At 45.2% G+C, this 26,562-nt stretch overlaps 1 protein-coding gene and 1 long non-coding RNA gene across 5 annotated transcripts; both read right to left on the bottom strand.

The window, feature by feature from the left end:
* Positions 1-1,880: 1,880 nt before the first annotated feature.
* LOC106598927 (fibrous sheath CABYR-binding protein) lies at positions 1,881-21,254 on the bottom strand. Of its 4 annotated transcripts, XM_045714525.1 has the most exons (6): positions 21,031-21,254; positions 15,969-16,106; positions 15,763-15,872; positions 14,157-14,406; positions 5,969-6,052; positions 1,881-2,696 (listed from the first exon to the last, which is right to left on the bottom strand). In XM_045714525.1, exons 5-6 carry the CDS (start codon positions 6,017-6,019, stop codon positions 2,127-2,129), a joined length of 621 nt encoding a protein of 206 aa, XP_045570481.1. In that variant the 5' UTR covers positions 6,020-6,052; positions 14,157-14,406; positions 15,763-15,872; positions 15,969-16,106; positions 21,031-21,254; the 3' UTR covers positions 1,881-2,126. The 4 variants fall into 4 exon arrangements, 3 of the variants coding, with proteins under 3 accessions (XP_045570481.1, XP_045570480.1, XP_014045430.2); XM_045714524.1 differs by lacking the exon at positions 21,031-21,254 and having other exon boundaries at positions 15,969-16,382; XR_001327316.2 differs by lacking the exons at positions 1,881-2,696; positions 21,031-21,254 and adding an exon at positions 4,226-5,691 and having other exon boundaries at positions 15,969-16,382.
* Positions 21,255-22,634: 1,380 nt separating this feature from the next.
* Positions 22,635-24,907, bottom strand: LOC106598566 (uncharacterized). The gene is made up of 3 exons (XR_001327227.2): positions 24,494-24,907; positions 24,288-24,397; positions 22,635-22,955 (listed from the first exon to the last, which is right to left on the bottom strand). It is a non-coding gene; the product is annotated as an uncharacterized lncRNA (long non-coding RNA).
* Between the last annotated feature and the right edge of the window lie 1,655 nt (positions 24,908-26,562).

Below are 26,562 nucleotides of genomic sequence, written 5' to 3'. Positions count from 1 at the left end.
AGATGGGGGTTAGAGGAGGAGATGGGGGTTAGAGGAGGAGATGGGGGGTGGGGGAGGAGATGGGACACAATAAGAACACTGGTTGTGGAGGCACTAGAGTCATGGGGCTGTCTCATTCGGTCAGCTCCTCAGGGGATTAGAATATCTCTCCCTCTCTCTCTTGGTTATAGGGTAGGAGCTGCTCTGAACTCAAACCACTCCATTATACAACAGTGAACAGTTGGAGTCTACAAACAGAAATGATGTTGTGGTCTTATCTGATGGTTTCTACAACGCCTTCACTACGTATTGACACCTCTTGACTTTTTAAATATTTTATTGTATCACATCCTGAATTTAAAATAGATTATTTTGAGAATGTTTTGACATTAAAGAGCAGCAGTAAATAATAATAGCGGGGCTATATACAGGGGGTGCCGGTACAGAGTCAATGTGTGGGGGCACTGGTGTCGAGGTAATTGAGGTAATATGTACATGTAGGTAGTGACTATGCATAGATAATAACAGAGTAGCAGCAGCGTAGCCATTTGATTAGCTGTTCAGGAGTCTTATGGCTTGGGGGCTTATCAGGCAGTGATGCAACCCGTCAGGATGCTCTCGATGGTGCAGCTGTAAAACCTTTTGAGGATCTGAGGACCCATGCCAAATCTTTTCAGTCTCAGTCTCCTGAGGGGGAATAGGTTTTGTCATGCTGTAACGTCTGTCTTCGGGTAGAGAGGACCAAGGCGCAGCGGGTTGCGTGCTCATCTTAATATTTATTTTAAATAAAGACTGTGAACACGGAAAAACAATAAACAAAGAAACAACGACAGGAAACAGTTTAGCAGGCTATACACTTAACAGCAGTGCTAAAGACAACTACCCACAATTAACAAACAAAACACATCCCTATATATAGGACTCTCAATCAAAGGCAACTACAAACACCTGCCTTCAATTGAGAGTCCAACACCCAATTACCTAACATAGAAATTACTAAACTAGAAAGAACATAGAAATACAAAAACATAGAACATAACCCAAAACCCGGAAATAATAAATCAAACACCCTTCTAAACAAACCACCACCCCGAACCACATAAAACAAATACCCTCTGCCACGTCCTAACCAAACTACAATCACAAATAACCCCTATACTTGTCAGGACGTGACACATGCCCTCTTCACGACTGTCTTGGTGTGCTTGGACCAATGGGGTATTGTGTGTAGGCCAGTAACAACAAAACTCTAAATAATGAATTTTAAATTTAGGCCCGGAACCACCAAAATGTCTAAAAAGTCAAGGGGTGTGAATACTTTCCATATTTTCAAGCATACCGGTGGCTGCATCATGTTATACTTGTAATCATTAAGGACTGGGGAGTTTTTCAGGATAAAACATTTACAGAATGGAGCTATGCATGGGCAAAATCCTAGAAGAAAACCTTCAGTGTGCTTTCTAACAGACACTGGAAGATGAATTCACCTTTCAGCAGGACAATAACCTAAAACACAAGTCCAAATCTACACCGGAGTTGCTTACCAAGACAATTAATTTTCCTGAGTGGCCGAGTTACAGTTTTGACTTAAATCTGCTTGAAAATCTATGGCAAATCTATCATCTAGCAATGATCAACAACCAATTTGAAAGAGTTTGAAGAATTTTGAAAATAATAAATGGGCAAATATTGTACAATCCAGGAGCCTGAACCAGAAAAACTCACAGCTGTAATCACTACCAAAGCTGATTCTAACATTGAATCAGGGGTATGAATATTTATTTAAATTAGATATTTCTGTATTTAATTTTCAATAAATCTGCAACAATTTCTAAAAACATGTTTTCACTTTGTTATTATGGGGTATTGTGTGTAGATGGGTGTCGGGGGGGGGGGGGGGGGGGATCCATGAATTCAGGCTGTAACAACAAAATGTGGAATAAGTCAAGGGGTGTGAATACTTTGTGAAGGCTCTGTAAGGGTAGTGCGGTAAGTTTCCGTGTGGCACCAACTACAACTATAGAGGGTTATGGTAAATTAAACTTTCATAGTTTAGATATCATAATATCTGTTTTGTGCATAAACAAAGAAGCACATTTGACTGGCTTGATTAACGAATCAGCCATTAATGCAATGACTTAATTAAATTAAATTGAGTGAATTGTGTGACTGAAGCGTTCTATAAAAAAAACTACACATGAAATGTGAATGATTAAAAATCTTCCATCTAGTGTTACCAGACAGAGCCAGAGAGCTGTGCAGCCGGGGAGCTGTGCGGCCGGGGAGCTGCGCGGACGGGGAGCTGCGCGGCCAGGGAGCTGTGCGGCCGGGGAGCTGCGCGGCCGGGGAGCTGTGCGGCCGGGGAGCTGTGCGGCCGGGGAGCTGTGCGGCCGGGGAGCTGTGCGGCCGGGGAGCTGCGCGGCCGGGGAGCTGCGCAGACGGGGAGCTGCGCGGCCGGGGAGCTGCGCGGCCGGGGAGCTGCGCGGCCGGGGAGCTGCGCGGCCGGGGAGCTGCGCGGCCGGGGAGCTGCGCGGCCGGGGAGCTGCGCGGCCGGGGAGCTGTGCAGACGGGGAGCTGCGCGGCCGGGGAGCTGTGCAGACGGGGAGCTGCGCGGCCGGGGAGCTGCGCAGACGGGGAGTTGCGCAGACGGGCGTCCTCTTCTCCTGCACCTCCTCATCCAGAGACAAGCGCTCCCACTCGAGCTCCAACGCAGACACCTGGCACAAATATCATTCACTCTATATATCACATATTCATATTCAATTACTAATAATGTGTTTAAGCACAACCCTAAACATACAGTGCATTTGGAAAGTATTCAGACAACTTTACTTTTTCCACATTTTGTTACGTTACAGCCTTATTCTAAAATGGATTAAATAAAAAATGTCCCTCATCAATCTACACACAATACTCCATAATGACAAAGTGAAAACAGGTTTAGATATTTTTGCAAATTTATTTAAAAAAATGAAATGATAATAAATTATTTACATAAGTATTCAGACCCTTTACTATGATGAGACTCGAAATTGAGCTCAGGTGCATCCTGTTTCCAATTGATTGGAGTCCACCTGTGGTAAATTCAATTGATTGGACATGATGTGGAAAGGCACACACCTGTCTATATAAGGTCCCACAGTTGACAATGCATGTCAGAGCAAAAACCAAGCCATGAGGTCGAAAGAATTGTCCATAGAGCTCCGAGACAGGATTGTGTGGAGGCACAGATCTAGGGAAGGGCACCAAAAAATGGCTGCGGTATTAAAGGCCTCCAAGAACACATTGGCCTCCATCATTCTTAAATGGAAGAAGCTTTTCCTAGAGCTGGCCGCTCAACCAAACGGAGCAAGCGGGGGAGAAGGGCCTTGGTCAGGGAGGTGACCAAGAACCTGATGTTCACTCTGACAGAGCTCCAGACTTCCTCTGTGGAGTTGGGAGAACCTTCTAGCAGCAGCACTCCACCAATCAGGCCTGGTAGAGTGGCCAGACGGAAACCACTCCTCAGTAAGAGCACATGACAGCCCACTTGGAGTTTTCCAAAAGGCCCCTAAAGACTCTCAGATAATGAGAAACAAGATTATCTGTTCTGATGAAACCAAGATTGAACTCTTTGGCTTGAATGACAAGTGTCACGTCTGGAGGAAACTTGGCAACCTCCTTATGGGAAAGCATGGTGCTGGCAGCATCATGCTGTGGGGATGTTTTTCAGCGGCAGGGAGTGGGAGACTAGTCAGGATCGAGAGAAGGATGAACGGAGCAAAGCACAGAGAGATCCTTGATGAAAACCTGCTCCGGAGCACTCATGACCTCAGACTGGGGTGAAGGTTCACCTTCCAACAGGACAACGACTCTAAGCACACAGCCAAGACAACGCAGGAGTGGCTTCGGACAAGTCTCTGAATGTCCTTGAGTGGCCCAGCCAGAGCATGGACTTGAACCCAATCGAATATCTCTGGAGAAACCTGAAAATAGCTGTGCAGCGACGCTCCCCATCCAACCTGACAGAGCTTGAGAGGTTCTGCAAAGAAGAATGGGAGAAACACCCCAAATCCAGGTGTGCCAAGCTTGTAGCGTCATACCCAAGAAGACTCGAGGCTGTAATCGCTGACTCGAAAGGTACTTCAATAAAGTACTGAGTAAAGGGTCTGAATACTTACGTAAATGTGATATTTCATTGTCTTTATTTTTTTTATTTGCAAAAATGTCAAAAAACTGTTTTGGTTTGTTATGAGGTATTGTGCGTAGATTGATGAGAAGAAAAAAATCTATTTTAGAATAAGCCTCTAACGTAACAAAATGTTGAAAAAGTTTAATTCACATTAAGTTGCTTTCATCCCTGTGTGGTCATGGAAACTAATGTTTTTTGTTATTGTTTTTTTGTAAAAAAAATTTACAGTTGTAAATTTTGAACTGAATGTCAGATAAGCAAAGTACAGTACACAGAAAAATCAACGATAAATATTTATTTCTGTAGGCGATAGTATGTGCGTCAACGGGAGGGATTTAAAAAAACACAAGACTTGCATTCAAGTAGATCTTTTGTTCTAGTGCTGCTTCCAGTAGGAAAACAGTGTTATTACTGTATGTAGCCTAGTATTAGACAGACACAAACCAGGCCACATCAGCAAGTTAGATCAGTGCTTGTCACCAGAGCTAAATTCAAAACTCATATGATTTTTCACTATGGACCGACCCTGATTTGTGATAATCTGTGGGCGTAACATTAAAGTTGAAACAAATGCAGACCATTATGAATAGGAAATTGCACGTCTTAAAATGATTTGTCAAGTCAGGAACAGAACTTTGATCATTTCCTGAATTGTGTTGTGATTGACCCACGGCTCTGCATCACTATGCCTGATAGATATGTCCCTTTGGAATTCCCCATGATAGGGAATGTCCTCACTGCTTGAAAGACTCCTTTCTAGTACCGTAAAATAACAGTTAACATGATTCACCTTAAAACAACGGAAGACTTGGTGATACCCTAAGATTTCAAATTTGATACAGAAAGAGTGTTGCCTTTGGGAAGTTCAGCTCTCAGCTCTCTTTGTAAACAGAAATGTTATTTCCCGCAACTGTAGATATTTAGATTGGGTTTTGTCAATGGAGTCCTTTATACTGTGTTATTGGTGAAGAACATGAAAAAAAGAACACTCACACAAAAATATGGCAAGAGCATGTGAAATGATTAGCTAAGACAATTATAACCACATACAGAACCCTGCTATGTCAAATACTCAAATAAATGGAATATTATGCAATAGCTTTTGCTTGACAGATGTGTGTTTTACCTTAGGTCTCAATGCAATGTTAGGGTTCTCCCTGTCTGTAAGACACATATTCATACCTGGCGTCGAGGTAGACCATTTGTCTTAGTCTCTCTAGTAGGTTTACCTGCCTGTAGCTGGCTCAATGGCACGTGTTTTACCAAGTTGGCACTACACCTCGTTATTTCTGACGTCCCTCTATAGGACACATTTACACCCATCTAGGTAGAGTATTTGTCTTCGTCTCTCATCTAGGTAGAGTATTTGTCTATTTATCTTGTCTCTCCCATAGGTTTCTCTACATGTCCCTGTAGCTGGCTCTGGCTGTCCTCCAGCTCGGCCAACGGGTGCTGCTCTCCTGTAATATGTTCTGCTGCAGGGAGTACTGGAGCTAAACACTGAAGTGACTACACACCAGAGTGCTGCTACGCAACTCCTCCTGCAGAGACGACAGCCGGCGATGGAGTAGAGAGGGACAGGGGGTCACACACACACACACACACACACACACACACACACACACACACACACACACACACACACACACACACACACACACACACACACACACACACACACACACACACACACACACACACACACACACACACACACACACGCAGAAACAGTCAAAAGCACACACACAAGCATGGCAGTCACAATGCTGTATAAGTAACAGGGAGGTACCGACATGTTGCACCGCAAAACACACACACCTGGTGGCTCTTGATGTCCAGCTGACTCTGGTACTGATCCTCGGCCTCCATCTCTACAGGACAGCGCTGTCTCCAGCTGCCTCACTTGTCACACAGAAACAAAACATGTTCATGTAATCAGAAACGCTCCTGTTATATGCAATATGTTATGTATTTATGTCAAACATACATGTTATTGTAATTTCTCCTTGCCATATTGCACATCCTTGTATTGTATGCAATCCTTGATCAATGACCTATGGTATGATAATGTTAAGACATTTGATGAGGGAGAGAAGGGGAGAAGGGAGACGGAAAGATGAGGGAGAGAAGGGGAGAAGGGAGACGGAAAGATGAGGGAGAGAAGGGGAGAAGGGAGACGGAAAGATGAGGGAGAGAAGGGGAGAAGGGAGACGGAAAGATGAGGGAGAGAAGGGGAGAAGGGAGACGGAAAGATGAGGGAGAGAAGGGGAGAAGGGAGACGGAAAGATGAGGGAGAGAAGGGGAGAAGGGAGACGGAAAGATGAGGGAGAGAAGGGAGACGTAAATATGAGGGAGAGAGGGGGGGTAAGGGAGCCAAAAAGATGAGGGAGAGAAGAGGAGAAGGAGGAAGATGAGGGAGAGGGGAGACAGAGCGGCAGGTAGCCTAGTGCAGGTATACCCCCAGGTGTACTCGCAATGTGGTCGGGGGTACGCCAAATAAAAATGTGATTCACATTTTTTTTTTATTATTATACACTGCTCAAAAAAATAAAGGGAACACTTAAACAACACAATGTAACTCCAAGTCAATCACACTTCTGTGAAATCAAACTGTCCACTTAGGAAGCAACACTGATTGACAATACATTTCACATGCTGTTGTGCAAATGGAATAGACAACAGGTGGAAATTATAGGCAATTAGCAAGACACCCCCAATAAAGGAGTGGTTCTGCAGGTGGGGACCACAGACCACTTCTCAGTTCCTATGCTTCCTGGCTGATGTTTTGGTCACTTTTGAATGCTGCCGGTGCTTTCACTCTAGTGGTAGCATGAGACGGAGTCTACAACCCACACAAGTGGCTCAGGTAGTGCAGCTCATCCAGGATGGCACATCAATGTGAGCTATGGCAAGAAGGTTTGCTGTGCCTGTCAGCGTAGTGTCCAGAGCATGGAGGCGCTACCAGGAGACAGGCCAGTACATCAGGAGACGTGGAGGAGGCCGTAGGAGGGCAACAACCCAGCAGCAGGACCGCTACCTCCGCCTTTGTGCAAGGAGGAGCAGGAGAAGCACTGCCAGAGCCCTGCAAAATGACCTCCAGCAGGCCACAAATGTACATGTGTCTGCTCAAACGGTCAGAAACAGACTCCATGAGGGTGGTATGAGGGCCCGACGTCCACAGGTGGGGGTTGTGCTTACAGCCCAACACCGTGCAGGACGTTTGGCATTTGCCAGAGAACACCAAGTTTGGCAAATTCGCCACTGGCGCCCTGTGCTCTTCACAGATGAAAGCAGGTTCACACTGAGCACGTGACAGACGTGATAGAGTCTGGAGACGCCGTGGAGAACGTTCTGCTGCCTGCAGCATCCTCCAGCATGACCCGTTTGGCGGTGGGTCAGTCATATTGTGGGGTGGCATTTCTTTGGGGGGCCGCACAGCCCTCCATGTGCTCGCCAGAGGTAGTCTGACTGCCGTTAGGTACCGAGATGAGATCCTCAGACCCCTTGTGAGACCATATGCTGGTGCGGTTGGCCCTGGGTTCCTCTTAATGCAAGACAATGCTAAACCTCATGTGGCTGGAGTGTGTCAGCAGTTCCTGCAAGAGGAAGGCATTGATGCTATGGACTGGCCCGCTCGTTCCCCAGACCTGAGTCCAATTGAGCACATCTGGGACATCATGTCTCGCTCCATCCACCAACGCCACGTTGCACCACAGACTGTCCAGGAGTTGGCGGATGCTTTAGTCCAGGTCTGGGAGGAGATCCCTCAGGAGACCATCCGCCACCTCATCAGGAGCATGCCCAGGCGTTGTAGGGAGGTCATACAGGCACGTGGAGGCCACACACACTACGGAGCCTCATTTTGACTTGTTTTAAGGACATTACATCAAAGTTGGATCAGCCTGTAGTGTGGTTTTCCACTTTAATTTTGAGTGTGACTCCAAATCCAGACCTCCATGGGTTGATAAATTGGATTTCCACTGATTATTTATGTGTGATTTTGTTGTCAGCACATTCAACTAGGTAAAGAAAAAAGTATTTAATAAGATTATTTCTTTCATTCAGATCTAGGATGTGTTGTTTAAGTGTTCCCTTTATTTTTTTGAGCAGTATATATTCTTTTATAATTTTTAATTTTTTCTTCACATTTTTAAACAGTACATTAATATTTTCCAACGGGGCTATACACTTGGGTGAGTTTTATTTTCTCGCCTATGTAGCCTTGTTTCACTGCCAAAAATAAAACTAAACCATCTAGTGTTCAGAGAAATAACAACACAATGTCAAATACAGGTGGCCTAGTCAAATAATTAACATCCAATCACATTAACCGTTAGTCTCTCGCAGGAATTCCACTAACAGTCCGTATGTAGCCAAACGTAGCTGCTGCTCATTTTGTTTGCTCGGAAATGGATAAATGGTTAAAAAAAAGTAAGGCCCGCATCCATAGAGACACATACCAGCTCTACTGGTAGTACTGCTACTGCCAGCAGTACTACACCTGCACCTGTCGACGACACAAGTTGTTCTGCTTCCACAAGCACATCCAATGCTAGCATCAGTAATTCTACATTTGTTGTTAGCCCAGCTAGCATGGACACTGACAGCTGTGAATCTGATGCAGCCGAAGAGCTAATGCCCCCTTCCCTGGGAAAGCACCGAACAACAGACAGGGACGTTGGAACATTGAAGAGGCGCAAATATGATGAGAACTACATTGATTTGGGGTTCACTTATATTGGGAGTAGTGCCCTTCCTCAGCCACATATGTCCAAAAGTACTATCTCACAGCTCAATGAAACTTTCACTCTTGCGCAGACATTGAAAAACAAAACATGCCAATTTGAAAAATAAGCCACGGGAGTTTTTTGAGCGAGAATTAAGACATCTTTCTAGTAGTAAGACATGCATAACAGCAGGTACCATTAATAAGAAGGGTCTAGAAGCTTCTTATACGGTGAGCTACCGAGTGGCTAGGACAGGCAAGCCCCATACTATTGTGGAGGACTTAATTATTCCGGCTGCCGCGGATACGGCTGGGACAACGCTGGGGGGAAGAGGCCCAAAAAACTATACAGACAATGTCTTCATCAAACAACACAGTTACACAACGCATCAGTGACATGGCAGGAGATGTTTTGAAACAATTACTGATTCGCATACAAGCAAGTGAATTCTATGCATTACAGCTGGATGAGTCCACAGACGTGGCGGGCCTGGCACAGCTCCTGGTATATGTCAGTTATGTTTATGGGGGGGGGTCAGTTAAGGAAAATTTCCTCTTCTGCAAACCACTGGAAACCAGGACAACAGGAGAGGATATTTTTTAAGTACTGGACAGCTTTGTGACATCAAATGGACTTTGGTGGTCAAGATGTGCTGTTATCTGTACTGATGGCATGACAGGGAGACATAGTGGAGTGGTAACGCACGTGCAAGCAGTTGCTCCCAACGCCACTTGGGTACACTGCAGCATCCACCGAGAGGCTCTTGCTGCCAAGGGAATGCCTGACAGCTTGAAAGACGTTTTGGACACTACAGTGAAAATGTTTTTTGTTAAAGCAAGGCCCCTGAACTCTCATGTATTTTCTGCACTATGCAATGATATGGGCAGCGACCATGTAACGCTTTTACAGCATACAAAAGTGCGCTGGTTAACAAAGGGCAAAGTATTGACATGTTTTTTTTAATTGAGAGACGAGCTTAAAGTTTTCTTTACTGACCATAATTTTCACTTGTCTGACCGCTTGCATGATGACGTGATTCTCACACGACTGGCCTATCTGGGTGATGTTTTTTCTCGCCTGAATGATCTGAACCTAGGATTACAGGGACTCTCCTCAACTATATTCAATGTGCGGGACAAAATTGAGGCTATGATTAAGAAGTTGGAGCTCTTCTCTGTCTGCATTAACAAGGACAACACACAGGTCTTTCCATTATTGTAAGATTTTTTGTATGCAAATGAACTCAAGCTTATGGACAATGTCAAATGTGATATAGCGAAGCACCTGAGTGAATTGGGTACGCAATTACTTTCCTGAAACTGATGACACAAACAACTGGATTCGATATCCCTTTCATGCCCTGCCTCCAGTCCACTTACAGATATCTGAACAAGAGTGCATCATCGAAATTGCAACAAGCGGTTCTGGGAAAATTTAATTTAATCAGAAGCTGCTGCCAGATTTCTGGATTGGGCTGTGCTCAGAGTATCCTGCCTTGGCAAATTGCGCTATTAAGACACTAATGCCCTTTGCAACCACGTACCTATGTGAAAGTGGATTCTCGGCCCTCACAAGCATGAAAACGAAATACAGGCACAGACTATGTGTGGAAAATTATTTAAGACTGAGACTCTCTCCAATACAACCCAACATTGCAGAGTTATGTGTATCCTTTAAAGCATACCTTTCTCATTAACCTGTGGTGAGTTATTCACAATTTTCGATGAACAAATAAAGTTTTATATGTAAGTTGGCTAAATAAAGAGCTAAATTATTGATTATTATTTGTGCCCTGGTCCTATAAGAGCTCTTTGTCACTTCCCACAAGCCAGGCTGTGACAAAAACTCACACTCATTCTTATGTTTAATAAATGTATCGTATAGTGTGTGTGGCAGGCTTACAATGATGTCAAAAAAACACATTTGAGAGTGCGTTGACCCTGGTGCTAGAGGGGGTACGCTGCTGGATGTTGAATGTTTGAAGGGGTATGGGACTATAAAAAGTTTGGGAACCACTGGCTTAGTGGATAGAGCATTTGGCCAGTAACGAAATGGTTGCTGGTTCAAATACTGGAGCCGACAAGGAACTTAAACCTCATTTGCTCACTACTACCACTCTTCATATTTTCTGCATCATGTTGTGGGTATGCTTGTCATCGGCAGGGATTAGGGAGTTGTTTAGGATAAAAAGAAACAGAATAAAGTCAAGCACAGGCAAACTCCTAGAAGGAAACCTGGTTCAGTCTGCTTTCCAACAGACATGGCTTGAAAATCTATGGCAAGACTTGAAAATGGTTGTCTAGCAACAATCAACAAAAAATTTGACAAAGCTTGAAGAATTTTTTTAATAATCATGTGCAAATATTGTACAATCCAGGTGTGCAAAGCTCTTAGAGTCTTACCCAGAAAGACTTACAGCTGCGAGCCCGGCTCCTCAATTTAAACTTTAGCCCCCTCAGTTTTATGATCCATATATAAAATAGCAAAAAGTTCAGTGAGTGGCAAGTTGGTGAAAAAAAAAAAAGATAGCTCCGCTGCGCTGTGTCAGCACAATGGACAGGGCCCACCACAGTGGCTCCCGAGTGGCACAGCGGTCCAAGGCACTGCATCTCAGTGCAAGTGGATACACTACAGTCCCTGGTTTGAATCCAGGCTGAATCACATCCGGCCGTGATTGGGAGTCCCATAGGGCGGTGCACAATTGGCCCAGAGTCTTCCGGGTTTGACCGGGGTAGGCCGTCATTGTAAATAAGAATTTGTTCTTAACCGACTTGCCTACTTAAATAAAGGTTAAATACATCTAAAACATAAAACAGTGTGTGTAGGGGGGCTATGGAAAGCTACTGAACGGTTAGGTATGGTTTCCATGAAAAGCGGGGGAAAACGCACGCGTTCCTACAACACAGAAGTAAGACTGGAGCCTACAGGGCTGCTGAAGGCATTGATGGACCCCGGCTTTAAGTTTATAGCCACCATGGTGCACAGAATCCTGAGTCTTCTCCAGCCTCCAAACAAATTACTGCAGGCAAAAGCAACAGATCTTTACGCTGGAGTCAAAGTGGTCCGCAATGCATTGGGAATGCGTCGAGAAGCTGCAGTGTGACAGCAAGTTCGAAGTCATCGAAGGCACTGACTCACCACCACCAGCTCCAAGTAAACAACGATATTATGTAATTACAAATCTCCAGCAATACCTGGTGGCCAGTTCAGTAGGCCAACAGGACAGAGGAGAAGAGAACGCGTAAAAGACTGTTCTTCAGCACATTGGATGTCGTCATTGGTGAAATGTCAGACCGATTCAGCGAACGCAACAGCCAACTGGTGGAGGCCCTGTGTGCCCTTGACTTACTAGATGTGAAAAAGGTGTTCAATATACGATACTCAAAATGAAATCATAGGGCTCATGAGTGAGATTGTCACTGAGGAAATAGTTAAAGAAATCGGAGAATTTTGGTACACACTGAAGGTAGATGGGAAAAAGAAACCACTGCTGGATCTGAGCAAAACAGATTTGGTGGAAGCTGAGTTTAGTGTCGCTCGCCAGTTGGAGCGATTGATTGCTGTATTCAGGCTGTAACAACAAAATGTGGAATATTTCACTGTACCTGGTTTGAGGCTGAGCAGATCTGCAGTTCCTGTATAATCCACTGGGGGCAACATACAGGGTTTAACTGCTTGCTTGTTGCCCTGTAAGAACAACAATGTGTTAAGTATCTCCAAACCTTTTTGAGATGGCTGCCAAGTTGTTTGTCTGTGTTTGTGCATGTCTGAGTGTGAGTGTGTGTGTGTGTCAGTGTGTGCATGCACATGTACACTACATGACCAAATGTATGTGGACACCTGCTCAACAGACATCTCATTCCAAAATCTAGGGCATTAATATGGAGTCCCCTTTGCTGCTATAAGGCTTTCCACTAGATGTCGGAACATTTCTGTGGGGTTTTGCTTCCCTTCAACCACAAGAGCATTAGTGAGGTCGGGCACTGATGTTGGGTGATTAGGCTTGGCTAGCAGTCGCCATTCCAATTCATCCCAAAGGTTGAGGTCAGGGCTCTGTGCAGGCTAGTCAAGTTCTTCCACACCGATCTCGACAAACCATTTCTGTACGGACCTCGCTTTGTGCATTTTATTTATTTTACCTTTATTTAACTAGGCAAGTCAGTTAAGTCAAGTTCTTCCACACCGATCTCGACAAACCATTTCTGTACGAACCTCGCTTTGTGCATTTTATTTATTTTACCTTTATTTAACTAGGCAAGTCAGTTAAGAACAAATTCTTAGGAACAGTGGGTTAACAGTGGGTTAACTGCCTTGCTCAGGGGCAGAACGACAGATTTGTACCTTGTCAGCTTGGGGATTCGAACTTGCAACCTTTCGGTTACTAGCCCAACGCTCTAACCACTAGGCTACCCTGCCACCCATGCGGGCATTGTCATACTGAAACAGGAAAGTGCCCTCCCCAAACTGTTGCCACAAAGTTGGAAGCACCGAATAGTCTAAAATGTAATTGTATGCTGTAGCATTAAGATTTCCCTTCACTGGAACTAAGGAGCCTAGCCCAAACCAAATAAAACAGCCCCAAACCACTATTCCTCCTCCACCAAACTTTACAGTTGACACTATGCATTGTGGCAGGTAGCGTTCTCCTGACATCCGCCAAACGGTGAAGCGTGATTCACCACTACAGACAACACGTTTCCACTGCTCCAGAGTCCAATAGCGGCGAGCTTTACACAACTCCAGCCGACACTTGGCATTGTGCATGGTGATCTTAGGCTTGTTTGAGGCTGCTAGGTCATGGAAACCCATTTCATGAAGTTCTTGTGCTGACGTTTCTTGCAGAGGTAGTTTGGAACGCGGTAGTGAGTGTTGCAACCGTGGACAGACAATTTTTAAGAGCTAAGAGCCTTAGCACTCTGCAGTCCCGTTCTGTGTGCTTGTGTGGCCTACCATTTTGCAGCTGAGCCATTGTTGCTCCTAGACGTTTCCACTTCACAATAACAGCACTTAGAGTTGACCGGGGCAGCTCTAGCGGGGCAGTGATTTGACGAACTGACTTGTTGGAAAGGTGGCATCCTATGACGGTGCCACGTTTAAAGTCACTGAGCTCTTCAATACGGGCCACTCTACTGACAATGTTTGTCTATGGAGATTGCATGGCTGTGTGCTCGATTGTATACACCTGTCAGCAACGGGTGTGCGTGAATAGCCAAATCCACTAATTTTAAGGGGTGTTCACATAGTTTTGTATATATAATGTGTGTGAGACTCTTCCATACCTCTCAGACTCAGTATGTTCTCCAGACTAGCTCATTCAGCCTGGCTCTACTGGTTCTCTCTCCGGCACCGGGCCAGCCTGTGTTCCTGGCACTGTGCTCCGTCTCCCTGTGGAGAGGCCAGCTCCCTGGCTGCCAAGGCCCACTCGCCCAGCTCCATCCCAGCCGCGAGGACTGCTGGGCAGCCTCCTCCAGACGTCCCTGGACCTCGGCGGCCTGTGTTCGTGCCTGGGTGACCTCGTCCTTCAGCTCACTGGAGAAACAGACGGGAAGAGGTTTTTAATGACATTTATAATCAAGATAAGCGCTCCATATCAATTTACTCAGCTGTCATTAGCAATTCATTTTAGCCTTGGGTCGTGTTCACTAGAAACCGAACGTAAGACAACAGACCAAGACAGTTGCCTGACGACTCATCCTGAATTTAATTCTGCCGTTGTATCGATCTCTCCATACATTCAATCTGAGTCTGCCATCGTAGAAGTTGAAGTGAGGGCCGTTGTACAAAACCAAGTCATCAGCGATTGGATCGTCTCTAACCAATCAGAGTATCAATGATGTAGTTCCGAAACGCTGCTTTACCCACGTGTTCAGGCTCTGGCCCAACCCACGTGTTCAGGCTCTGGCCCAACCCACGTGTTCAGGCTCTGGCCCAACCCACGTGTTCAGGCTCTGGCCCAACCCACGTGTTCAGGCTCTGGCCCAACCCACGTGTTCAGGTTCTGGCCCAAAAAAACTGCTGTCAGTGTTTCCCCCCTAGTTTCCTATGCTCACAAGAACTATATTGAAATGTATTACAGGCTGTAACCAATGTTATAAAATGGTATGACATTATAGAACTAGTGTTGCACGGTATACCGTTACCACGGTAATATCACGGTACCAAAACGTCATGATCCTAAAATGTTAGAATACCGTTTCATATGATACTACCAACGATCTTAAGAACCAGCTGGCGCCCATTATAAAATGCTTATGAAGTCAGTTACATTTTTTAAGCAACAGCAACTAATCTTGGAGGCGCCAGTCCAATAATTTCCAGTTCACTTCATGCGCATATCACATGTGGCAGCTGTGATCAGCTTCTTTTTCTTTCTGCTCGATTTTGTGCACATTTTATATCATCTCATAAGTCGCTCTGGATAAGAGCGTCTGCTAAATGACGTAAATGTAAAGTAAAATCTCATAAAACCATGTCGTGATCCATTTTAAACTGATCCTGGGTCGCCAGTTATTGGTTGGATAACAAACAACGGTGTTCAGTCATGTTACCTAGTTAGCTAACAACCTGGTAACTTGACAGTAGGTCAAGGCACATCTGATTGGCCCAGGAAAAAAATAAAGGGCTCTGCTAATCATGAGATGTGCTTCAAAGGTAGGATTCATGTAGGCCTAATGTAAGCCTAAACTATATAAACAAATCTATCTTTCTGGTGCTCCTTAAATTCTGTTTGGTGCCAAATGTTTTTAAAGTTGGGAAATGTTGGTATCGTGACAAAACTAAATAGAATAATACAACATTTTCAGAATTTCAGGGCAAAGGTGTGTGTAGAAGTTCAGGGCTTTATGGTTATGTGAGAAGATGCTTAGTTACAAGATGCTTAGTTACCGGAGTTCTTTGGCTTGGGCCTCTACATCGGCCTCCAAGCCCAGGATCTGTTATCTCGTGACAGTCACACTGGAGGTCTTAGCCCCTACTGTGGAGCCCAGGAGACAGACCTGAGGGAAGGAAGAGCAGAGAAACAGAGACCATTTAGTATCCCCACCTAGTGAACGTCAACGATCTTCACATTCATAGTTGTTCTCACTAAGTACCTTGGTCTTGGAGCTGCTCAGTTCAATCTGGGCCACCTCCAGGTCCCTAATGAGCTGTCTGTTCTCCAGGGAGTCGTTCTCTTGACGCAGGTAACCCAGCTTCTTCCTGAGGAGGGGCCAACCTCCATCTCCACGGCCCTGGATGAGATAGACTGAGGTGAAAAACTGGCATACATTTAAGAGATGCCATCAGCGACAAAATGGCAATGCATATAAGACATATACAAACACACAGAAGCAATGAACGCCTAAATAAATCACACACAAACCCAACACACACACAAACATCTAAGAAACACTCATCTCACACATAATGGCTGGTTATACGATGTACCGGCAGGATAGAACAGCGGCGTCTGGTAAGACAAGAGGCGGCAGTCTATGTATTTTTGTAAACAGCAGCTGGTGCACGAAATCTAAGGAAGTCTTGAGCCATTGCTCGCCTGAGGTAGAGTTTCTCATGATAAGCTGTAGACCACACTACCTGCCAAGAGAGTTTTCATCTGTATTCTTTGTAGCTGTTTACATACCACCACAGTCAGAGGCAGGCACCAAGATAGCATTGAATGAGCTGTATTCCGCCATAAGCAAACAAGAAAACACTCACCCAGAGGCGGCGCTCCTAGAAGCTGGGGACTTTAATTCAGGGAAACTTAAATCAGTTTTACCCAATTTCTATCAACATGTTAAATGTGCAACCAGAGGGAAAAGAACTCTGGACCACCTATATTCCAGACACAGAGACACATACAAAGCACTCCCTCACCCTCCAATTGGCAAATCTGACTATAATTCTATCCTCCTGATTCCTGCTTACAAGCAAAAATTAAAGCAGGAAGCACCAGTGACTAGATCAATAAAAAAGTGGTCAGATTAAGCAGATGCTAAGCTAAAGGACTTTTGCTTGCACAGACTGGAATATGTTCTGGGATTCCTCCAATGGTATTGAGGAGTACACCATATCTGTCATTGGCTTCATCAATAAGTGCATTGATGACGTAGTCCCCACAGTGATCGTACGTACATACCCCAACCAAAAACCATGGATTACAGGCAGCATCCGCACTGAGCTAAAGGCTAGAGCTGCCGCTTTCAAGGAGCGGGAATCTAACCCAGAAGCTTATAAGAAATCCCGCTATACCATCAAACAAGCAAAGCGTCAATACAGGAATAAGATCGAGTCGTACTACACCGGCTCTGATACTCGTCGGATGTGGCAGGGCCTGCAAACCCTTACGGACTACAAAGGGAAGCACAGCCGAGAGCTGCCCAGTGACACGAGCCAACCGGACGAGCTAAACTATTTCTATGCTCGCTTTGAGGCAAATAATACTGAAACATGCATGAGAGCACCAGCTGTACCGGAAGACTGTGTGATCATGCCCTCCGCAGCCGATGTGAATAAGACCTTTAGAAAGGTCAACATTCACAAGACCGCAGGGCCAGACGGATTACCAGAATGTGTACTGCGAGCATGCGCTGACCAACTAGCAATTGTCTTCACTGACATTTTCAACCTCTCCCTGTCCGAGTCTGTAATACCAACATGTTTTAAGCAGACCACCATAGTGCCTGTGCCCAAGAACACTAAGGTAGCCTGCCTAAATGACTACCGACCCGTAGCACTCACGTCTGTAGCCATGAAGTGCTTTGAAAGGCTGGTCATGGCTCACATCAACACCATCATCCCAGAAACCCTAGACCCAGTTAATTTGCATAATGCCCTAACAGATTCACAGATGATGCCGTCTCTATTGCACCTATGTGAGAATGCTATTCATTGACTACAGCTCAGCGTTCAACCATAGTGCCCTCAAAGCTCATCAATAAGCTAAGGACCCTGGGACTAAACACCTCCCTCTGCAACTGGATCCTGGACTTCCTGATGGGCCAACCCCCGGTGGTAAGGGTAGGTAACAACACATCTGCCATGCTGATCCTCAACACAGGGGCCCCTCAGGGGTGCGTGCTCAGCCCCCTCCTGTACTCCCTGTTCACTCGTGACTGCACGGCCAGGCCCGACTCCAACACCATCATAAAATTTGACGATGACACAACAGTGGTAGGCCTGATCACCTACAACACCGAGACAGCCTATAGGGAGGAGGTCAGAGACCTGGCCGTGTGGTGCTAGGACAAGAACCTCTCCCTCAAAGTGATCAAGACTAAGGAGATGATTGTGGACTAGAGGAAAAAGAGGACAGAGCACGCCCCTATTCTCATTGACCGGGGCTGCAGTGGAGCAGGTTGAGAGCTTCAAGTTCCTTGGTGTCCACATCACCAACAAACTAACATGGTCCAAGCACACCATAACAGTCGTGAAGCGAGCACAACAAAACCTATTCCCCCTCAGGAGACTGAAAAGATTTGGCATGGGTCCTCAGATCATCAAAATGTTCTACAGCTGCACCATCGAGAGCATTCTGACTGGTTGCATCACTGCCTGGTATGGCAACTGCTCGGCCTCCGACCGCAAGGCACTACAGAGGGTAGTGCGAACGGCCTAGTACATCACTGGGGCCAAGCTTCCTGCCATCCAGGACCACTATACCAGGTGGTGTCAGAGGAAGGCCCTGAAAATTGTCAAAGACTCCAGACACCCTAGTCATAGACTGTTCTCTCTGCTACCACACGGCAAGCGGTACCGGAATGCCAAGTCTAGGTTTAAGAGGCTTCTAAACAGTTTCTACCCCCAAGCCATAAGACTCCTGAACATCTAGTCAAATGGCGACCCAGACTATTCACATTGCCCCCCCCCGGGGCCAACTCTCTGTTGTCATCTATGCATAGTCACTTTAATTAACTCTACCTAAATGTACATACTACCTCAACTAACCGGTGCCCCCGCACATTGACTCTGTACCGGCACCCCCCTGTATATATTGTTATTTTTTACTGATATTCTTTAATTAGTTTTTACTTTTATCTCTTATTCTGATCCGTATTTTTTGAAACTGCAATGTCGGTTAGGGGCTCGTAAGTAAGCATTTCACTGTAAGGTCTACACCTGTTGTATTCGGCGCATGTGACTAATACAATTTGATTTGATGTTATACAAACAGACAAAGTCATGGACAAGATACACACTAGTGCACAAATGACCACACACATTCACGAAGATATACAGTTACAGACACTGTCCACCATAAAAACTGGATGGTTCTCTCCATTGACTTATACAATATAACTATTGGTTATCTCTCTCACCCTGGACTCAGTACTAGGTAGGCTGAGGGTTCTCTCCAGAATTGGGTTGCCAGGTGGGGCTGTTCCCCAATGCTCGAAAGTTTGGGAACCCCTGCTCAAAGGTCAGACGACCTGGCAACCCACATGTTGTACTCTGCTCAGACCACTCACTGTGACTCATGTCCTGATTGACTAGGAGGATGTGGAAGAGACATGTCAAAGTGAGGGCCACACATGTTGGACTTTCAGAGGACCGAACCGTCTGTTAATTTTTGTCAATTAGGCTAGCTATGTGGGTGATGAAATTGCATTTTCCTGGCTTTGGCCAACCTGACCTGCACCAGTAAACATGTCGATTGACAATTATAAGCTAAGTTAGCGTTACCATAATTTGTTCTCCCAAACTTTTCAAACGTATCTCCGTCGATCACAATTGATTCCTTAAAGTGGCCACATCTAGAAGATCCTCATCGTTGTTAAACATTGGTGGCTATTATTTTACACACGCTAGCTAGCTAACGTTAGCCTGCTTACATCAATCAACAGGTTGCTAGGGTTTATGTTAATTAGCTAACTGAAGCTATAGCAACTGTGATACTCTGGAAAATACATGGTGCTCTTTTTTACAGCTTGACAGTTCCCTGATTCGCTCACTTCCAAATTAAAAACAACACAACTACACGCACCAACATCACGTCATTCGATTGGACGAGAGGGAACTGTCTAAAAAGTGATTGGTTGTACAAAGAGGTCGTGAACTGCAAATGCCACGAGTGGTGTCACGATTAGACCTCCCAATTGAAAACATTGCCAGAGATTTCTAATGTATCACTATTTCCATTATTTTCAGTATGGATTTAAATGAATCATATTTTTGCATCTCGGCCTCCTTGATTTTAATTTTTTGTGTTTGTGTGTTAATTTCTGATATTCCTGGCAAATTGTTGTTCTTAAATATGCAGAATGACCAAATAATATAATGCATGGAGATGAAGTCACTGGGTCATACCTTTTGATTCATGTCGTTGACAACATATCATGAGACATATAGCCGAATAAATTCCCTTCAAAATGAGACTGATCTCAGACATTTGATGAGAGAACAAATTTACAGCAGCATTTTCATAAAGAAATACAATTACTTTGAAGGTCATTTAAGAGGGAAGAAACACCATAAGGGGATAGTATCTACAGATGAGACATTAAATTGTGTCCCAATGTGCCACCATTTGAGTGCCAGATTCGACATACCTATATTTATATCACAAGTGGCTTTATATCACAACCCACTGAGACTTCGTGCTCCAGTCTCATGACTCCCACTGAACTCTGATCAACAAGGCACATTCTGATGGGAAGCAGGCTTTAGAGTGTGTTTATATGATAGATGTAGCTACTGTGTATTAGCCAATGGGTGGATAGAAGACTGCACCATCAGTAATAGTGACCTTTGGGCGTCTGTGTAACATTTAAGTAATCAATACTGTTATATCATCTGTTACAACTAACTTAATGAATGTGTGATTGAAGCCAGGATCACAGTATATAATGGAAAGCCTATTTATTTATGGTCAGATTGCCTCATGGTTTGCAATGGTGTTTAACTCATAGTAAATATTCTTGCCACACCAAAGGTGTTCAATATACGATACTCAAAATGAAATCATAGGGCTCATGAGTGAGATTGTCACTGAGGAAATAGTTAAAGAAATCGGAGAATTTTGGTACACACTGAAGGTAGATGGGAAAAAGAAACCACTGCTGGATCTGAGCAAAACAGATTTGGTGGAAGCTGAGTTTAGTGTCGCTCGCCAGTTGGAGCGATTGATTGCTGTATTCAGGCTGTAACAACAAAATGTGGAATATTTCACTGTACCTGGTTTGAGGCTGAGCAGATCTGCAGTTCCTGTATAATCCACTGGGGGCAACATACAGGGTTTAACTGCTTGCTTGTTGCCCTGTAAGAACAACAATGTGTTAAGTATCTCCAAACCTTTTTGAGATGGCTGCCAAGTTGTTTGTCTGTGTTTGTGCATGTCTGAGTGTGAGTGTGTGTGTGTGTCAGTGTGTGCATGCACATGTACACTACATGACCAAATGTATGTGGACACCTGCTCAACAGACATCTCATTCCAAAATCTAGGGCATTAATATGGAGTCCCCTTTGCTGCTATAAGGCTTTCCACTAGATGTCGGAACATTTCTGTGGGGTCTTGCTTCCATTCAACCACAAGAGCATTAGTGAGGTCGGGCACTGATGTTGGGTGATTAGGCTTGGCTAGCAGTCGCCATTCCAATTCATCCCAAAGGTTGAGGTCAGGGCTCTGTGCAGGCTAGTCAAGTTCTTCCACACCGATCTCGACAAACCATTTCTGTACGGACCTCGCTCTGTGCATTTTATTTATTTTACCTTTATTTAACTAGGCAAGTCAGTTAAGTCAAGTTCTTCCACACCGATCTCGACAAACCATTTCTGTACGAACCTCGCTTTGTGCATTTTATTTATTTTACCTTTATTTAACTAGGCAAGTCAGTTAAGAACAAATTCTTAGGAACAGTGGGTTAACAGTGGGTTAACTGCCTTGTTCAGGGGCAGAACGACAGATTTGTACCTTGTCAGCTTGGGGATTCGAACTTGCAACCTTTCGGTTACTAGCCCAACGCTCTAACCACTAGGCTACCCTGCCACCCATGGGGGCATTGTCATACTGAAACAGGAAAGTGCCCTCCCCAAACTGTTGCCACAAAGTTGGAAGCACCGAATAGTCTAAAATGTAATTGTATGCTGTAGCATTAAGATTTCCCTTCACTGGAACTAAGGAGCCTAGCCCAAACCAAATAAAACAGCCCCAAACCACTATTCCTCCTCCACCAAACTTTACAGTTGACACTATGCATTGTGGCAGGTAGCGTTCTCCTGACATCCGCCAAACGGTGAAGCGTGATTCACCACTACAGACAACACGTTTCCACTGCTCCAGAGTCCAATAGCGGCGAGCTTTACACAACTCCAGCCGACACTTGGCATTGTGCATGGTGATCTTAGGCTTGTTTGAGGCTGCTAGGTCATGGAAACCCATTTCATGAAGTTCTTGTGCTGACGTTTCTTGCAGAGGTAGTTTGGAACGCGGTAGTGAGTGTTGCAACCGTGGACAGACAATTTTTAAGAGCTAAGCGCCTTAGCACTCTGCAGTCCCGTTCTGTGTGCTTGTGTGGCCTACCATTTTGCAGCTGAGCCATTGTTGCTCCTAGACGTTTCCACTTCACAATAACAGCACTTAGAGTTGACCGGGGCAGCTCTAGCAGGGCAGTGATTTGACGAACTGACTTGTTGGAAAGGTGGCATCCTATGACGGTGCCACGTTTAAAGTCACTGAGCTCTTCAATACGGGCCACTCTACTGACAATGTTTGTCTATGGAGATTGCATGGCTGTGTGCTCGATTGTATACACCTGTCAGCAACGGGTGTGCGTGAAATAGCCAAATCCACTAATTTTAAGGGGTGTTCACATAGTTTTGTATATATAATGTGTGTGAGACTATTCCATACCTCTCAGACTCAGTATGTTCTCCAGACTAGCTCATTCAGCCTGGCTCTACTGGTTCTCTCTCCGGCACCGGGCCAGCCTGTGTTCCTGGCACTGTGCTCCGTCTCCCTGTGGAGAGGCCAGCTCCCTGGCTGCCAAGGCCCACTCGCCCAGCTCCATCCCAGCCGCGAGGACTGCTGGGCAGCCTCCTCCAGACGTCCCTGGACCTCGGCGGCCTGTGTTCGTGCCTGGGTGACCTCGTCCTTCAGCTCACTGGAGAAACAGACGGGAAGAGGTTTTTAATGACATTTATAATCAAGATAAGCGCTCCATATCAATTTACTCAGCTGTCATTAGCAATTCATTTTAGCCTTGGGTCGTGTTCACTAGAAACCGAACGTAAGACAACAGACCAAGACAGTTGCCTGACGACTCATCCTGAATTTAATTCTGCCGTTGTATCGATCTCTCCATACATTCAATCTGAGTCTGCCATCGTAGAAGTTGAAGTGAGGGCCTTTGTACAAAACCAAGTCATCAGCGATTGGATCGTCTCTAACCAATCAGAGTATCAATGATGTAGTTCCGAAACGCTGCTTTACCCACGTGTTCAGGCTCTGGCCCAACCCACGTGTTCAGGTTCTGGCCCAACCCACGTGTTCAGGCTCTGGCCCAACCCACGTGTTCAGGCTCTGGCCCAACCCACGTGTTCAGGTTCTGGCCCAAAAAAGCTGCTGTCAGTGTTTCCCCCCTAGTTTCCTATGCTCACAAGAACTATATTGAAATGTATTACAGGCTGTAACCAATGTTATAAAATGGTATGACATTATAGAACTAGTGTTGCACGGTATACCGTTACCACGGTAATATCACGGTACCAAAACGTCATGATCCTAAAATGTTAGAATACCGTTTCATATGATACTACCAACGATCTTAAGAACCAGCTGGCGCCCATTATAAAATGCTTATGAAGTCAGTTACATTTTTTTAAGCAACAGCAACTAATCTTGGAGGCGCCAGTCCAATAATTTCCAGTTCACTTCATGCGCATATCACATGTGGCAGCTGTGATCAGCTTCTTTTTCTTTCTGCTCGATTTTGTGCACATTTTATATCATCTCATAAGTCGCTCTGGATAAGAGCGTCTGCTAAATGACGTAAATGTAAAGTAAAATCTCATAAAACCATGTCGTGATCCATTTTAAACTGATCCTGGGTCGCCAGTTATTGGTTGGATAACAAACAACGGTGTTCAGTCATGTTACCTAGTTAGCTAACAACCTGGTAACTTGACAGTAGGTCAAGGCACATCTGATTGGCCCAGGAAAAAAATAAAGGGCTCTGCTAATCATGAGATGTGCTTCAAAGGTAGGATTCATGTAGGCCTAATGTAAGCCTAAACTATATAAACAAATCTATCTTTCTGGTGCTCCTTAAATTCTGTTTGGTGCCAAATGTTTTTAAAGTTGGGAAATGTTGGTATCGTGACAAAACTAAATAGAATAATACAACATTTTCAGAATTTCAGGGCAAAGGTGTGTGTAGAAGTTCAGGGCTTTATGGTTATGTGAGAAGATGCTTAGTTACAAGATGCTTAGTTACCGGAGTTCTTTGGCTTGGGCCTCTACATCGGCCTCCAAGCCCAGGATCTGTTATCTCGTGACAGTCACACTGGAGGTCTTAGCCCCTACTGTGGAGCCCAGGAGACAGACCTGAGGGAAGGAAGAGCAGAGAAACAGAGACCATTTAGTATCCCCACCTAGTGAACGTCAACGATCTTCACATTCATAGTTGTTCTCACTAAGTACCTTGGTCTTGGAGCTGCTCAGTTCAATCTGGGCCACCTCCAGGTCCCTAATGAGCTGTCTGTTCTCCAGGGAGTCGTTCTCTTGACGCAGGTAACCCAGCTTCTTCCTGAGGAGGGGGCAACCTCCATCTCCACGGCCCTGGATGAGATAGACTGAGGTGAAAAACTGGGATACATTTAAGAGATGCCATCAGCGACAAAATGGCAATGCATATAAGACATATACAAACACACAGAAGCAATGAACGCCTAAATAAATCACACACAAACCCAACACACACACAAACATCTAAGAAACACTCATCTCACACATAATGGCTGGTTATACGATGTACCGGCAGGATAGAACAGCGGCGTCTGGTAAGACAAGAGGCGGCAGTCTATGTATTTTTGTAAACAGCAGCTGGTGCACGAAATCTAAGGAAGTCTCGAGCCATTTCTCGCCTGAGGTAGAGTTTCTCATGATAAGCTGTAGACCACACTACCTGCCAAGAGAGTTTTCATCTGTATTCTTTGTAGCTGTTTACATACCACCACAGTCAGAGGCAGGCACCAAGATAGCATTGAATGAGCTGTATTCCGCCATAAGCAAACAAGAAAACACTCACCCAGAGGCGGCGCTCCTAGAAGCTGGGGACTTTAATTCAGGGAAACTTAAATCAGTTTTACCCAATTTCTATCAACATGTTAAATGTGCAACCAGAGGGAAAAGAACTCTGGACCACCTATATTCCAGACACAGAGACACATACAAAGCACTCCCTCACCCTCCAATTGGCAAATCTGACTATAATTCTATCCTCCTGATTCCTGCTTACAAGCAAAAATTAAAGCAGGAAGCACCAGTGACTAGATCAATAAAAAAGTGGTCAGATTAAGCAGATGCTAAGCTAAAGGACTTTTGCTTGCACAGACTGGAATATGTTCTGGGATTCCTCCAATGGTATTGAGGAGTACACCATATCTGTCATTGGCTTCATCAATAAGTGCATTGATGACGTAGTCCCCACAGTGATCGTACGTACATACCCCAACCAAAAACCATGGATTACAGGCAGCATCCGCACTGAGCTAAAGGCTAGAGCTGCCGCTTTCAAGGAGCGGGAATCTAACCCAGAAGCTTATAAGAAATCCCGCTATACCATCAAACAAGCAAAGCGTCAATACAGGAATAAGATCGAGTCGTACTACACCGGCTCTGATACTCGTCGGATGTGGCAGGGCCTGCAAACCCTTACGGACTACAAAGGGAAGCACAGCCGAGAGCTGCCCAGTGACACGAGCCAACCGGACGAGCTAAACTATTTCTATGCTCGCTTTGAGGCAAATAATACTGAAACATGCATGAGAGCACCAGCTGTACCGGAAGACTGTGTGATCATGCCCTCCGCAGCCGATGTGAATAAGACCTTTAGAAAGGTCAACATTCACAAGACCGCAGGGCCAGACGGATTACCAGAATGTGTACTGCGAGCATGCGCTGACCAACTAGCAATTGTCTTCACTGACATTTTCAACCTCTCCCTGTCCGAGTCTGTAATACCAACATGTTTTAAGCAGACCACCATAGTGCCTGTGCCCAAGAACACTAAGGTAGCCTGCCTAAATGACTACCGACCCGTAGCACTCACGTCTGTAGCCATGAAGTGCTTTGAAAGGCTGGTCATGGCTCACATCAACACCATCATCCCAGAAACCCTAGACCCAGTTAATTTGCATAATGCCCTAACAGATTCACAGATGATGCCGTCTCTATTGCACCTATGTGAGAATGCTATTCATTGACTACAGCTCAGCGTTCAACCATAGTGCCCTCAAAGCTCATCAATAAGCTAAGGACCCTGGGACTAAACACCTCCCTCTGCAACTGGATCCTGGACTTCCTGATGGGCCAACCCCGGTGGTAAGGGTAGGTAACAACACATCTGCCATGCTGATCCTCAACACAGGGGCCCCTCAGGGGTGCGTGCTCAGCCCCCTCCTGTACTCCCTGTTCACTCGTGACTGCACGGCCAGGCCCGACTCCAACACCATCATAAAATTTGACGATGACACAACAGTGGTAGGCCT

This window comes from Salmo salar, chromosome ssa03 (genome assembly GCF_905237065.1).
Source record: "Salmo salar chromosome ssa03, Ssal_v3.1, whole genome shotgun sequence".
Lineage (NCBI taxonomy): Eukaryota > Metazoa > Chordata > Actinopteri > Salmoniformes > Salmonidae > Salmo > Salmo salar.
This window is presented reverse-complemented; position numbering and strand designations above follow the sequence as displayed.

What these genes read in the sequence shown, in the direction of transcription:
- LOC106598927 (XM_045714525.1), bottom strand. Translation starts at nt 6,019, where the DNA reads ATGGAGGCCGAGGATCAGTACCAGAGTCAGCTGGACATCAAGAGCCAC. An exon ending in TGGACATCAAGAGCCACCAG is followed by an intron (nt 2,697 to 5,968) that starts GTGTGTGTGTTT and finishes TATTTGTGCCAG; the next exon opens with GTGTCTGCGTTGGAGCTCGA.